At 38.6% G+C, this 16,286-nt stretch overlaps 1 protein-coding gene across 2 annotated transcripts in view; it reads left to right on the top strand.

The window, feature by feature from the left end:
- LOC124119223 (protein mono-ADP-ribosyltransferase PARP14-like) overlaps window positions 1–16,286 on the top strand; it is a 183,508-nt gene that overhangs the window by 65,401 nt on the left and 101,821 nt on the right. The window contains exons 14-18 of one of the 2 annotated variants that reach the window (XM_048387073.1): window positions 829–1,050; window positions 1,528–1,612; window positions 3,079–3,239; window positions 3,767–3,935; window positions 5,531–8,262. The exons of the other annotated variant lie outside the window; for it this stretch is intronic. Of the exons in view, the coding sequence (XP_048243030.1) occupies window positions 829–1,050; window positions 1,528–1,612; window positions 3,079–3,239; window positions 3,767–3,935; window positions 5,531–5,817 (924 nt within the window). The 3' untranslated portion in view covers window positions 5,818–8,262. Of the gene's footprint in view, window positions 1–828; window positions 1,051–1,527; window positions 1,613–3,078; window positions 3,240–3,766; window positions 3,936–5,530; window positions 8,263–16,286 lie in introns of those variants that run through there. 2 annotated transcript variants of the gene reach the window in all.

Below are 16,286 nucleotides of genomic sequence, written 5' to 3'. Positions count from 1 at the left end.
CTTCACCTTATGATATTACGCATGTGCACGGACAGCGTCTAAAACGCGAGATCGCGAGAAAATGAAATGTCGCCTTCTCGGGATTTCGTGTTTTTGAGGCCTTATTTTACAAAACGTGCTATGTACCAAAAACACGAGAACGCGAGATTTTGACCAAATCTCGCGTTCTCGCGATCTCGTGTTTTGGGGATATTAGGCTTGTTTCCATAGGTCGAGGGGGCACGGGTGGCCCAGTCGTCCAAGGCGCCGCGATTCGCTGTGCAGAGTTGCGTCTCTTGGGCACGCCAGAAACCTATGATTGTGGGTTCGAATCCCGGTTCGCCCAAATTATGTTTCTAGGTTTGTCAGCACCATACCCGTGCTCGTGGGTTTCTACGAAGTGGTAAACGTCTGAGACCTGCATCACTTCGGGCTTTCCTCCCACATTAAGCTCACACACCGCGATATAACTGGGATACTGTTAAAAGCGGCGTAAATCCCAACTCACTCACTCACTCCATAGGTCGAAATCGCGAGAATGTTGCTTACAGTATTCCATACAAATGTAATAATTCAGGTGTATATTTCAACCTATAATGATAGTAGCTGAAATACATGTATAAATATATTTAACTTGCCTATCACGCTTTTATAGATTATACGTGAGAGTATGTGTGTGTTTGTATGTATGTATTTGCAAAGATAATCATTTGTTGGGTCTTAAAAGAACACTAATGCTCTGTCGGTACTGTTGCAACTACAAAAGTAGAGACTGAGTAAGTTAAGACGTATTAGGACACTGTTGTTACTGTTACCACTTCTAACCCGTAAATGAACTTTGTTTTCCAGAATTACAGAGCATTTTTTATAAAATGTCTGACCAAGGCCTCGAGCTCGAAACTGAAGAGCATCGCTTTCCCTTTAATTGGGACAGGGATCTTGGCATATCCATGTGATGAAGTGGCAAAATGTATCTTCAAGAGCTTTGATCAATTCAAAACAAGCAACCCTGACACCTCCCTGCGTCAGGCACGAATTGTTGTGTATCCAAAAGACAAGGCGAATTTAGAGGCATGTGACTCACTATCGTTGTTTGAGGCATGACATGATTTAGATTTCGGTGGGATATATTTGAATATATGCACACACTCACACACACACACACACACACACACACACACACACGTGCATGCAAGCAGTTATATAAGTGTGCAAAAATCTTAAATGCGACATTTAACCCCATTTCTCCTCACCTCACCCCACCTCACATAATATCAAGAAAATCAGAGTTCAAATAAAGTTTTCTCTCATTTTTCACAACTGCAAGACTCAGAAAGGTAATACTTTGAGGGAATGATAATGGCTACTTTCCGTCTTTCAATATGTGGTTTCAAAACTGGGCTGTGTTTTGAAAATTCCCCAGGAAGTAACCCATATATCTATCTCTTTGGTATGTTAGATAATTTCTTTTTAAAAGAATAAGACCTTGGCTTTTTATAAATGACTGCGGCATTTGTGCATATGTTATTCATTATGAATTTGCTACAGATCTTTGAGGGTGCCACGCCCACAGAAGCAGCTGCAGATGTGCGTCCAGTATATTCCACAACAAGCGAATTTACGTTACAGACAGGTACTTCTACGTGACATATATTCTGCGTACCAAACATCTAAGAAAGTTTACTAATAGGTACAGTGTTAATAACTGTATGCCACAATATATGCTACACTACCAGTTTCTGTACTGTCATGTTCTGGCGCAGGTGTTGAGTGAGTGAGTGAGTGAGTTGTGTTTTATGCCGCTGTTAACAGTACTCTGCACAACGAATTGCGACGCCTTAGACGACTGGGCCACCCGTGCCCCCGCAGGTATTGAGCAGTAATCTGTAGTGATTTATACATTAACACAAGTTAATTATTATTATTATTATTATTATTATTATTATTATTGACTAATAATTGCAACCCTAGTGACGATCCGTGATCCGTGTTATAATTGGTCTTTGGTAACCCATGCTCGTCGTTGCAACCCTAGTGACGATCCGTGATCCGTGTTATAATTGATCTTTGGTAACCCATGCTCGTCGTTGCAACCCTAGTGACGATCCATGATCCGTGTTATAATTGGTCTTTGGTAACCCATGCTCGTCGTTGCAACCCTAGTGACGATCCGTGATCCGTGTTATAATTGGTCTTTGGTAACCCATGCTCGTCGTAAAAGGAGACTATGTTGGTCGTAAGAGGCGACTAGCGGGATCGTGTGGTCAGACACCTCATGTATTAGATGCATGTTATCGTATCACAATTGCGTAGATCGATGCTCATGATGTCAACCACTGAATTGTCTGGTCCAGACTCGATTCTCTTCAGACTGCCATGATATGTATCTGGCATATTGTGGAGTACGACGTCAAACAAAACCAACAAATACAAAGAAAATTGCACCTAAAATATGTCCCGTTTTTGTGTTCACAAATGCAAAATATGACACAAAACATTTCCCTTGCACACAGGTTTTATGTATCAAAACATAAATTAACAGAGAATCACCGGACAACAATGGATATTTAAGAACTGACTTTAATTTTGTGTGAGTTCATCGGAGTATGAACATTTAGAGAGTGAGGGCAAAACTGTGTGAACGTCGGCGCTTGCATGTTACTTGCTCTAATTGAGGAGAAAGGTCTGTTAAGAACTACCCCAGTAAGTCAGTCAGAATGAAAGCGTGTCGTAATACATGTACATCAAGTACAAAACGTCAAAATGGGCGAAAAGATAAACGTGACGGGAGAGATTTCCGAAGTTGTTAATGAACCTGTGGCGGTTACACTTGTTAGCCGTCATTGATCAATTGGCCGTGATTATAAATATGTGTCAAATAGATTGCTGTAGACTCGCTGTCAGTCTCGACACGGATCGAGTCGATACTACGATACGTTGGATTCGTTTTGTTCACTAGGATGGGTCATAGTGAGTTTATTCGTGAAAGGTCATGCAATCAAACTCTCTGACGTTTCTCAATGTATGCTCACTAGTAAACACGGGATTTAATCGTCGTAGATCTGATGAGTGATAGAGATTTTGCTTTCTCTGCTGTAGCTGTGAGCATGGCTGGGCACATCCCGCTGCCTGGACACTGGAGTCCAATGACTGAGGAAGAGTTTGTGAGCGAAGTACAGCTTAAACCTGAAGATAAAGAATACAAGTTGGTGGCTAGACAATTCAATACAGGCGTGAAGAATCGATATACCATTGTCGAGGTAACGTTTTAGTAACTTATGTCAACTGAGATCATGTGACGCATTGCTGTTAGCACCTTTTCTCTTGTTGATGTTAATATCACATGCGAACCATGTCTTAAAACTGATATGATCCTGGGTTCGAATCCCAGTTCTTGCTGATTATTATTATTCTTTGTTTGTTTGTAACTTGCTAAAGTATATACGTCAGAAACCTCCATCACTTTCATCCCACGTCAGGCTGACATGCTGGGATATAACTGTGTTGTTCAAAGTGGCGTTCAACCCAACTCACTACTCACTTCAGTCTGATGTATTATTGCTTAGGGAAGCACATTCATGTTCATTTACAGACTCAAATCGGCAAGATTCGTTCCTTTAGACAGTGACATAAGGAACCTATTGCCTTAAAGTTTCAAACCCCCAATAAGCTTAATTAGAAACGTTATATGCTTTTCCACATTAAATTTGCTCTTGCAAATAACTCAAAAGTAGGTGGTAAAAGTATGGCATTGGGATGGCAGCAGTTTGACGCCTCTGTATTGCAGATCAAGAGACTCCAGAACCGCACACTGTATACCCAGTATGTGATGCTCCTGCACCAGATGGTGACACAGAACCCGGGTATGGATGTTGAGAGACACCTATGGCACGGAACAACGGGAGATGCTGTGACCAGTATAAATCTTCATGGTTTCAGTCGCAGCTATGTAAAAGGTACCTTTATTAAAACTGAATGCATCAATATGCAGCAATTCAAGTTCAACATAGATCTAAAAGACAATCCCGTTTAAAATCATGCAAAAATTATATTTTCATAATTTTCACCAGCTGAATGTTTGCCGATGTTCAGTTGTTGGTGAGAATTGATATACATGCACACTTTCATAACTTTCATAACCGCAGAAACTGCTAATTATCTAATTCTTATACATTTTGTGAATAAAAAAAGTAAACACTAGCCATTGTATGAGTGTCTGAACGCGGATTAAAACTCTAATGAACATCATAGAGAAATTCGATTATCCACTGTACCTCATAAAAAGTTAAAGGTGTATTCCCCATGTGCCTCACAGCAAAGAATTTCTGCATTTTTACAATACAATGTTTTAGCGCGAGGTTTCTAATGTATAAATAAGAGGTATCTTCTCTGCGTTGGGACTATATCAGATTTCAAAACACAGTATGTTTACCTGACGGGAAGAGCTCTTTGAAAATGGTGCTCTCTTGGAACGCGTGATTACACAAGTACAAAGGTCCGCTATCTTAGAACATTCAATAAAGGGGTCACGGGTAGTTATAAGCTCTAGATTAAAATACTCATGGTGTTGGCTAATTCATCAAAACACATACTTTTTCAAAACGAAAGTAGACAAATAACCCTACGAATGGAGTCCAAGATATATCATTTGATTTCATCGCAGCCTTTTGCATATTTGCACTGTTTGAATACATCATTTCTTGGAAATGTATGATGTGATGTAAATATGTCACTCACTATTTGCCTTCTCTTGATATAGAATGGAGCCTTGCTTTAAAAATGTCTTGTCCAGTTAAGTGGGCACTGCTTTCGAAATTTCTGCTGAATCAAAACGGGATTTAGTTTAACTTGAACTTCAGGTATATCGATGATCTGATGTCGTTCAATGAAGGAAAAAGAACCAATTCCTTTCATTGATTGACCAACCTGAACTAGAAATATAAGAGGACAGTGAAACCGTCTCTCCGTTTCATATTTAGATCTATGCATTAAGATTCAGTGTGACAGTATATTGTCCAAAAGTCTATTGTACGAAAAGAGGGATGTCTTTTAATTTTCATTTTGTCAACTTTCCTTTTATGTTGACAATAACAGCTCCAGCCTTGTGTGTCCACATTTCACAACTTTTGAGGACTGTGAGAACATTTTGAAAAGTTTTTTACTGATTCCTTATTAGTGCGTTCGAAAACACTCATGGAACGCGAGCGGAGGATATTTCTAAATGTGACACATCAATGGTTAAAATGATGTCTGTTGCATGCAATTCCTTATTTTGACTTGTGCCACCTTTGCTCACCTTTTTGCGAATACCTGGTATCATCACTATTTGGTAGTGATTCATATTATATATTTACAATATATTCGGATTCGTACAATGGTATCTGCCTTCAGCAGAGATTTCTTATGAATGTGGAAAGATTTTTGTCGACTGTATTTTCTAAACATTCAGCAATATTTGGTAAAAACAAAATTCCCTTAAACTCATGAAAAGTTTTTATACAAGTTTATGCTATATAGTGGTTTATAAACTGTCATATACATTTTATTACAGCCCATCTCTATGGAAAGGGGACATATTTTGCTGTCAATCCCAGCTTCTCCGCCTACGGTTACTCTCTTCCAAATGAAGATGGTATCAAGCACGTCTATTACGCATCCGTCCTCACTGGACACTTCACTGAAGGAAAACATCACATGGTAGCTCCCCCGCCTAGAGGCCTCAAAGACCCAAATGTCCTGTACGACAGTTTGGTGAACAACGTGGATAATCCCCGTATGTTCGTGGTGTTCAACGACGTCCAGGCCTATCCCAAGTACCTCGTCACTTTTCGGGAGTGAAGAAGAACAGGGAAACAGTGTGAAGAACGTGACTCTCTGATGTTTGAATTTGTGTCTACATACATAACCATTACACTCTAACCAAATGTATTTACTTAGCTGATTATAAATACACTGCAACTGGTTTACACTTCCGTTTGGAATGTTTTGGTTTTAGAGGTGTTAGTAACTTGACATGCATCATAAAAAGTAATGATAATAAAAACATAGTTATAACCTTTATTTCTCACAAACCAATGATAGATATGATCGATTGCCCCAGATTCAACGACACGCAATCAACCATGTCACCTAGCCTGAACACCTGATCCATTTAGCCAGTTCGAACAGCAAGCACCGGGGATATATTCTCTACTGCAATACGGTGATTCCAGCTGTTAATGTGTATGTCATAGGTCCATATATGATTATGCTCTACATATTTGAATATAGTTTATGGGATTATGTTTACATGAACCATGCTTCATTCAGATTTTTGACAATTAACATCATCAGTATACAGATTAGTTGCGAAATTACACTCAGATTTTAACAACAATGAAATATCCAGGAAGGCATCGAGTTACTCGTGAATTTTAACCAACAATTTTCAAATTGTTTTCGGTTGACCACAAGGACGATTTTGATTAGCTTATGAATATTTGCTTGAAACAGATGAGTTTTTTTGGATGGGTTTCCTATAACACAGTATCCAATCTGAAATATGATTGATTTATTGCATGTTTTGTTTTGCACTGATCTGTAAAATAAGTTGTGAACAATAAGTTCCAAATAATTACTTGATAGGTTTTTTATATGGATAGAAAACTGTGAATATGTTCTTTTACACTTATCCATTTGGTTTGCTTCACATTGTGATAATTACCGTAATGATTTAATGTCCATATTAACAGATTTTACAGATGTGTAGTTTGTTCTGCTTGTTGTATGGTTATGGTATTGTCGATTGAATATGGAATTTTCACATATTCTGGTAGCAATATGACATACTTACTGACCAACTGCTTCTGAAGTTTGACCCACTCAATACTGCTATGAGGAAAGCGTCTTTGAAAGAAGATTAAACCAGATCACCTTCTTATGACGAAAAAGCAAAGGTACATCCCGCTCCTCATAACTTAGATAATGTAAACATATAAAACAAGAACCAACAATGTTCAAGATTGTCTGGGCAACTTTAAAACATATTACAGAACTTCGATCATGCATTTGGACTTTCAGCTTACCGCTTACATGTCATAATAGGCTCATATACATGTACCCTTTTATGAGATTAAAGTATAACAAAAGTAAACAGAAAGTAAGACTATATTATGTTGTTCTGAAAATCTTGAATTTGTTTTGATAATTTACTAACTGGAACTTTCGGTTCCAGTTTAATATGTAATAACATTCCAACGCCGGATGTAAAGGACATAGATGTCAAACTTTCTTTTTATTATGAGGTTTCTTCATAATTTAGGCTGCAAAACGCATGTATATGAGTATGTGCTTATGGTTGGATACTGCGAAACGTTATTGATAGTTTATCGAGGGATAAATATATACTGGGTTTTGTTTTAGTTTTAGAAGTACATTTTATATTTAGATATCTTGTGTTTGTCTTAAAGTCTTATAGTTTATGGCAAATGTGGTGGAATAAAAAAAAATAATGATATAGTTTGTGTATGTCCAAACGCATATGTTTGTGTCAAAAGATATCCATGTCGAGGTAGTTGAGTGTAATATTTATATATCCTTGTTGACATGCTTCTTTTCAACAATTAGCTTGCAATTTTCACCAAGACGATTAAGATGTACCCTCACTTTAGAAGCGGGAATAAATTGAAGTTTTTTGTGCACTTTAATATGCTCCTGGGGAATTTAAACAGAAGAGAACAGTAGTAAACAGCATACGTGTATTCGAATGTCATTACCACAGTAAATTACAGTCATGGTATTAATATCAACAATTCGTCTCTTGTAGTGGAGCTATAACTGATAGGCGATCACATCAACAACCTGGTGCATGCATAAAACATGCAAAGCTATCTGATAATGCTCTCTGTTAACATTATATCTACCCCGAGAACAAATGTGTGTTATCGTGCTGTCCCATTTAGAAAATTCACCGGGGCAACTGGGAAACCAAATCAATGGGAGGCCAAAGTTCAGACACTGTGATGAAACATATTTGAATTTCGGGGAAGGGGACTACCTGGGACATACTTTAAATACCTGTAACTCTTGAAATGAATGCGACCGACGATCCCTAGCCAGAAATGTGACTCATATGAATGCAACTCCCCCCACCCCCAACACCCAGTGGAATTACTTACATACTGGCAACTCTTAACCCCAGCAGTAGCAATTCACAGAATGACTATAATGTAATGTAATGATTGAGTGACATTGTTATATATTTGTTACAAATGCTGCTCAATAAACGGTGACATGGAATACACAGGTTTTGTTTTGTAGTTTGTATTTCTGCAATCCAAAATGTGACGTAATGCCGTCTTATTGTTGATAGTCATTTTGAGATATATATGCGATGTTTAATCATTATCAAATTAAACGATGCCCGGTTTGACCAATTATAATTTTCTCGTCCACTCTCGTCTGGTGGAGGACAGTTGCTGCAGGGGATCGAAGTGTGTGGTTTGTATGATGATCTCGCAAACCTGCCTCACTCGCTAGGTCAGGAACAATTTTCTGAGGTGTGCTGTGCGACGCCTTGTGTACTGTATCATACTTGCTCTTGTGGTTGATGAAGCGGAGATGAATGTAATTCACCATCTGTTCCTCCAAAGTTTAATGTATAAAAAATCCTTATGGCATATTATTATTTCATTGCAAGAAAGGTCAGCAAGATGACGATAAAATCGCTAATGATCATAAAAGTGGAAATCGTTCCGTGGTGGTTGGTGGTTCAATTTTTACACTCACTCGCTCATTCTACAGTTTTGTTTGTTGTTTAACGCCTCACTCCGCAATATTCTAGATATAGGATGATCGAGTCTGGGCTAGACAATCAAGAGATTGATATCTTGAGCATCGATCCACGCAATTGGGATACGATGACATGCATCAACCAAGTCAGCGAGCCTGACCACCCGATCCCGTTAGTTGCCGTTTATGGCAAGCATGGGTTGCTGAAGCCCTTTTCTTTCCCGGGTCTTCAGAAATCATGTACATTTCCTTTTTAGATCAGGGAACTTGAACAATTATATAAAGCTCATCCTCGATGTCTCAGACATGAAGTAAGGCTCGTTTAAACGATAACTCAAGAAGCATATGATGTATGTCAAGGAAACCAGATAATGTCATCTTGTCAACGGAGCCTTTGTTTCTGCAGAGTTTTAATAATATTATTTATGCATGATTATAATATTAATAGGTGTTCGCGAAAGGATGAACACTCTCGCCTTACAGATAACACCCTCATAAACACATGCAAAGGCAAATAAAGGATATATTTCCCTTTTCCTCCCTTGTAATGTTTAAGCCCCACACTGGAATAAATCGACAAAACCCTTTCCATGTCCAATAGAAATACGATTCCGACAATATCATGAGCATGTGTGTATGAATCACTATCAAATAGTAATGATGCCAGGTGTTCGCGAAAAGGTGAGCGCATCCTGCCCCACCGGTGGCATCCGTCACAAACACATGCAAAGGCAAGCCAACTGCTCACCCGAAAAGCACGGGAACACACGGCACAAGCCAAAACAGTCCGGAAACAGCCCCCACATGTCTACCACAGAACTTCTTGATAGCTTCACAGAGGCCTTGTATGTTTAACCTTGATCAAACAACCTCTGAACAAAAGTCGCATGACCCTCCCTGAAGTCTTGGTAGAACGGACAAACTCGATTTGCTGTCATATTTTCATGTGCTTTCAATACATCCATGGTGTCTTGGCAGTGTGGAAGTGATATTTTATTATTATATTTTCTAAGGCTAAACCTACCAGAAGTGGGTCAACGTGTCAACACCATCCTGTGTGATCTTTTAGCAATCAGAACACTTAGAGTGTAAATGCTAATTCTGACTTGGAGGGGGGCACGGGTGGCCCAGTCGTCTAAGGCGCCGCAATTCGCTGTGCAGAGTTGCATCTCTTGGGCACGCCAGAAACCTATGATTGTGGGTTCGAATCCTGGTTCGCCACGATTATGCTTCTAGTGTGTCAGCACCATACCCGTGCTCGTGGGTTTCATCAAAGTGGTAAACATCTAAGACCTCCATCACTTCGGGCGTTCCCCCGCATCAAGCTGACACGCCGTGATATAACTGGAATACTGTTAAACGCGGCGTTAAACCCAACTCTCTCACTCTGACTTGGAGACTCGCTTTAGTATCAAAGGGCATGAATGAATGAATGAATGAATGAATGAATGAATGAATGAATGTCTTTATTTCCTCCAGATAAATCCGAAGATTCTCAAAACATCAAGATTATGTAATTAAATAATCAAATAGCACGATAATCAAACATATATGCACACATATATACATATCACTGTCCCGCATATTTACAGGCTTGAAACAGTGAGAAATATTGGTAAGATTACCACACGTTGTTTAGGATATGTTTAATTTAATATAAATACTTTGAAAATTCAATAATTGTGAAATGCCACGTTACTTCATCAATGTCATTGTTGTCTGCACCAAGAAAGAATGCTTACATATCGTGGTCTTCCATCATCTCTATTTTAACATACATTTCAACATCAAGATTATCAATTAGAGTTGAAAAGAATAAATCTCTCTCTGAAAGTAGACATTCACAGTTTAAGATGACATGGTGATAAAAATCATGAGCAAAAGTATTACATTTTGTACATTATTTTGATATTTTGCTTCTGGAACCAACCCAAATTACATACTGTATTTCTTCTCTCAATTCTAGATATAACATTACAATGCTGTATAATATAACACATGAGGAGTAAGAGTTATGTGAATTTTAGAATATCGAGATAGGTCAGCTCTACATGATATTTCATTTAACACAATCTTTCTCCACTTAGTCTTCGCGGGGAATTCCCCTGTTCGAACGTAGTGAAATACATGATGAAGTAGGTTATATTTCTTGGCTGTTGAAAGCAACACTCCACATAAACTGTGTAAATTATTGTTATGAAAGAAAATGGGTGAAGTTGATGCACAGAAAACAGTTTTACGAATTGAGACACATGAGTTGTTGGAGAGACGCCTCAGCAGCTGTAGTCTACATTTATCTATATAGCCAACCATGCTCCAAATTCCTAGATTAGCAATAGTGGCATCAGTGAGGCAACGTTTGTCAAAACCTTGTACAATCCTTGCAAAGTAACGCTAGGTGCTTTCAGCTAATTCAAGATCTATACTATGCAGAGGAGGTAGTAATTCACATCCATAAAAACTTGTTGTTAAAATCATTCTTTTCCATATCTCAATACTTGCATATTGATGTAAGTCACTACTATTTAGACAAACAGAGAGGAGCGAATTAAATTGTGCAGCTCTCTTCAATATATAATTTGAAAGAAAGATTACTTTTTTATAACAGCACCCGCATATTTTACATTATCAAACATAGGTATGTCATAGTCCCCAAAGTGATAAGCATGCGTTCACAATAATTGCTTCTTTTTATGAAACACAACAATTTTACTTTTCGAAACATTATAGGTTAATCGCCATTTGGAAGCGTAATTAACAACTGTATCCAATGCTGTGTGCAGACCTTTAGGGCTGTAACTGATAAGAGTAGTATCATCAACAAAGAAACACGCATGGTAAACTAACATTGTGCATACATAGCCCTGTATCTAACTGCCGAAGCTCAGTTATGAGGTCATTTATGTACACAAGAAAAAGCCAAGCTGAGATAACTCTACCCTGACCTATAGCTTGTCTAACAGTTAATGCATCAGATTGTTCGCCTTATACTGAGCACATGCATACATGGAAGTATAACAGTGGTGTAACAGAGACCACATTTTACCTCTAATACCAAGATGATAGAGTTTTACAAAGAGACCCGAGTGCCATATTCGATCAAAAGCTTTCTCGTTATCTAGAAATGCTGTGTAGATACATGATCCCCTGTTAACAACTTTGTACACATTCGATGAGGGTAAATAGCGACATAACAGCACCGTGCTCCTTCCTAAAGCCAAACTGCAACATATCGGGAAAATTACAGGCATTTCGGGATGTCCACGTTTCTAATCTTTCTAGGAGAATTTTCTCAAAAAGCTTACTAGGGCAAGATGTTAGCGTAATACGTCTGTAATTGTAACAGGGTTTGATTAATCTTTTTTACCCTTATAAATTGGCATAATTACCACCAAACATCACATGTACATTATTAATATTGTCAGGGCAAGGAGATTTGTTCCTCCTCAGTGTTTGTACATATCTAGTCACTTTCTGAACCGATATTTCAGCACATAATTCGTTATCAACACATGCGTTAGATTCATTACCGGAGGGTAATTTCTCAATTCCATAGTCAATATCATCTTTTAAGTCTTGATCGAACCAGTCGGAGTCATATGGTTTTGCTAAATCCGCATAGTACCTACCCCAAAGCTGACACATGTCAGTGGGGTTTGTTACATTACGGTCATCATATGTAAGTTTTTCAACTCCGATCTTCTGCTTACATAGTTTTCTCACAGATTTATAAAACGTATTCACATCAGTATCTTTTCTAATTCCATACAAAATGTCTTTGAAAAAATAGGCCTGCTTTGACTGTCTGTGACGACGTCGGAATTCTCGCTTAGCTTGCTTGTATGATGTATTAGAATGGAAATTATCCCCCCTTGGTTTATCCTCGGATAACCATCTCCGCCTTGCAACTCGCATGTTATAATGGTCTTGGTGTAGCCCATCCTATTTCCAGTAAGGCTTCAGATGAGCCTTGATACTACCTACTGGTATAGACTGTCTACTGGCATCAATCATACATTTACTGATCCCCGTATTAAATGATTCAATATCATCACACGTATCAATTGATAAACAAGTCTCTGCATTGTTTAGCAATGTATCAAGACAGACCTTGTACGAAGAGATCTCAATATTGGAAGCTTTGTCCCATTTAACAAAACATGCTTCTTTAACCTTTTGCTTTACATTATCGTTTACATCTACTTGTATGGTAGCTACACATGGGAAGTGATCGGATACATCATAACTAGTATCGTAGGCAGTTGTATACAACTCGGCATTCACACGGCGACGAGTTGCATACAAGTCGGATTTCGCGAGGTCTCTGACCAAAAGCTTGTGATTCACTACATTGCCGCTGGAATCCTAGTTGCCGAGTGAATTTTCAGACGCATAGTTTTGAAAAAGATCAACGCTGTGCCAGAATTGGGTCGCGCGGTACTGGTCCAACCTCTGACTTTGCAATTTAACGAGGTTGTATATTACTGAATTTTTAACCCCATGGTGGAAAATTTAAGACTGGTTTGAAAAGCAAAAAGTGCTGAAAATTCTCCAAGATTATGTTTTGCTAAAAAGCCTCTAAAATATGTAGCCACATTTGATTGTACATAGATTAAGTACAGTGCGGCGAAATGTTTTATTTGACAGCTTTATGTAAACTGGGAGCAAACAAAATACTCATGTATAACGTGACACATTTTCATACGCGTTTTGATTGGCTGCGTCCATACAACTTGTCAGGAGTATATGGTTCGAGCTAGTGCTATGTATTTTTATCTCGAATTCTAGATAATTCTAGATATGTGTGTCGGAATATCGGTACATTCGAGATAAAAGGGCCCGACTGTATTTTGATGATTGGTCTCTGGCATCCAGGTATAACATTTCTTAATGTACCCCCATCCACTTCACACTTACTAATATTTTCACACTCGCAATTAACGATCAACAGGCTTGTATTAACAATAGGACAGGGATGTGTTTGGCTGATTGAGTAACCTGGGAGTTTCTCCATCGTGTTATATTATAAGAAATAGGTTAGGTCAACGAACGAGAGGTTTGGGGATACACGGACTGGCCTTGTTTAGGCATTGTACTCAATTCATTTCAATGGAGTGAACCTACTGCTGTGCATGATGAAATGCCCGAGGATTACATTCTCATTATAAGTTTACTGCCACTTTTGCCTGTTGTATTGTATACATCTTGGTATTTCGTAATAACCTCTCGGGAGGTTTTGCTTTTTCCTAGTATGACATGATGATTTGAGCAGCAGATTGATTTTGGACTAAGTGTCTCAAACGTCCAATGTTGTAAAATCGGAGACAAAAAATGTGACTTTTCATTATGGATGGCGGGAATCGAAACTGCAACCACACATATCGTGTATTTTTTTGTAACCCACTGTTTTCCCACTGAGCCACCGGTGCAGGTGATGAGAGGTTGTTCCATTTTAGATGTCATGACTTAGTTTTGTTTATGTAGCACGTGTTTCATTCTCCCGCTTGCTTCGATCGCATTCCTTTTATACCGCGACACACTGTATTGTTTCACTTCAAGGTATCTTAATGCTTTCTTTTTGTGTCAGTTATTTCTTGCATATAAATGGTTAATAAATGAGATAAGCACTCCTCCTCGCTTATGTTCGAGGATGTAAGACCTCGGAGTCGTGCTTTATCCTTCAGGTCAAGACAGAGGGGAAGGTTTTTATCCAACTTATAAACGGCCTAAATGAAATAAATTCCAGAAAATATAAGAACACATCGGAATACCGTAAAGTGACACAGCACAGAGCGTCGCGGTATAAAAGGAATTTGATGAAAGCGTGAGAGAGAAAGACCACGTGCAACATACATACGACTAAAGTCAAGCGTGCAAGAGAAAAAAATATCACAAGACATGAGATGTAAGACTGAACAGCACTGCTACCAGCTCCGTGGTCCAGTGAATAGAGCGTCGACTCGGAGAACAGAAGGTCGGTGGTTCGATCCGCGCCCGTGCTATACCGAACAACGTTAAAACGTAAAACACCCTGTCTGGCGCTCGGGTAAAGTGCAGTTTATTGGTAAGAAGGACTGCCAACGTCCTGTGTTTTGTTATTACAAATCAAACCCAATGATTTTCTCTGGTCATTTTGTAAGGCCGACTGCTTTTGAGGTTAGTTCAGAGCAATGTCCAAAAACATTTAGGGTATGAGAGACGCATTTGTAAACGTTTGAATGACGAATCACGACCAACTTCGTTGTTTGTTATTCATCTTTCAAATTCCTGATAGACTAACCACTAACTATTTCAATGACGAATTACTACATTGTTCTTCTTCCAAAAGAAGGTTTCCACGACAGAACGTGTGTTAATACATTTCTCTTAACAACAAAACATGAACATCATTTGTGTCAAAAGTAGAACTCTGACCGAATCTGAGAACATATGGAGTAAGTTGTGTTTTATGTGTTGTAATGTAAGGGAAACTTTAAGCAATTTCATTTGATAGTGATGTTTTATATGTGGCATTATAGCTAAAATGGATTGAATTATCACTAAACCACCCGCATGTTATCAGAAATTAGCGGGCCACTGTAACTTGATAATGCCCTCATATTGCTTGACGACGGGCCATCATCACGCCCGTTGCTAAGTGACGTCATAGGATAGAGATAGGGACGTCATCTGTTTTTTTCAATGACGTTTCCATATATGTAAAAGTGGGTCAGTGACAGTCGTGTTGATTGCAGTAAAGGTTTCAAAACCGATAATGGACTTTTTATTTGATTACAAATTCCATCCATTTTTGGCTAGAATAACGTTAACGCTATTTTTCAGGGCATTATCATTTACAGAAACTCTCCTTCGTCGGGCAGCAAATGGAAGACCTCGGGCTTCTGCAAATGATAATACCCTGAAAAATAGCGTTACCCTTATATTAACCCTACCTCCATTCGAAATTTGTTAGAAAATAACCCATTTGTTTGGACGATGTCCGTTTGTGCAAAATTCATAACAGGAATTGATGCAAAGTACAAATCCCACACGTATCGTACCAACAATTAGTGATACCGCGATAATATAGAGTCCCTTCCACCTCCCCTTTGAGTCGCTAATGGCAGATACTTTGTTTTAATTCGTAACCAATCAGCTTGTTTAACTTCTCAATCTTTACCGTATATCTGGCTTCGTTGCCAGTGTGCTATTTGTCATTCTTACTGTACATCTGACTTCATCCTATCATCTGTGTGCTACTTGTTACTCATTACTTGTTAATGTCAACAGCTGCTTATCACAACGTATCATGTAAATATACATGTATCTCTATCCAACCCCTTCGCAATGCAGCAGCAACAGTCAACTGTCGTAACAATTGGGGTATCATGATCAAAACTGGGCGGCAAAAGAAAGTATAGATCGAGTTCCATGATCGATAAAACAATAACAAGAGGAGGTTTTGTTGTGAATTATAATATAATCTAGGGAGGGGTAACAAATGATTGATCAACCACAGTTTGAATGAAATTGTGCAATCACAGGTAACGTAAGCTCAA

This window comes from Haliotis rufescens, unplaced genomic scaffold (assembly GCF_023055435.1).
Source record: "Haliotis rufescens isolate VD_foot unplaced genomic scaffold, xgHalRufe1.0.p SCAF_64, whole genome shotgun sequence".
In the NCBI taxonomy this organism is placed as follows: Eukaryota; Metazoa; Mollusca; class Gastropoda; order Lepetellida; family Haliotidae; genus Haliotis; species Haliotis rufescens.
This window is presented reverse-complemented; position numbering and strand designations above follow the sequence as displayed.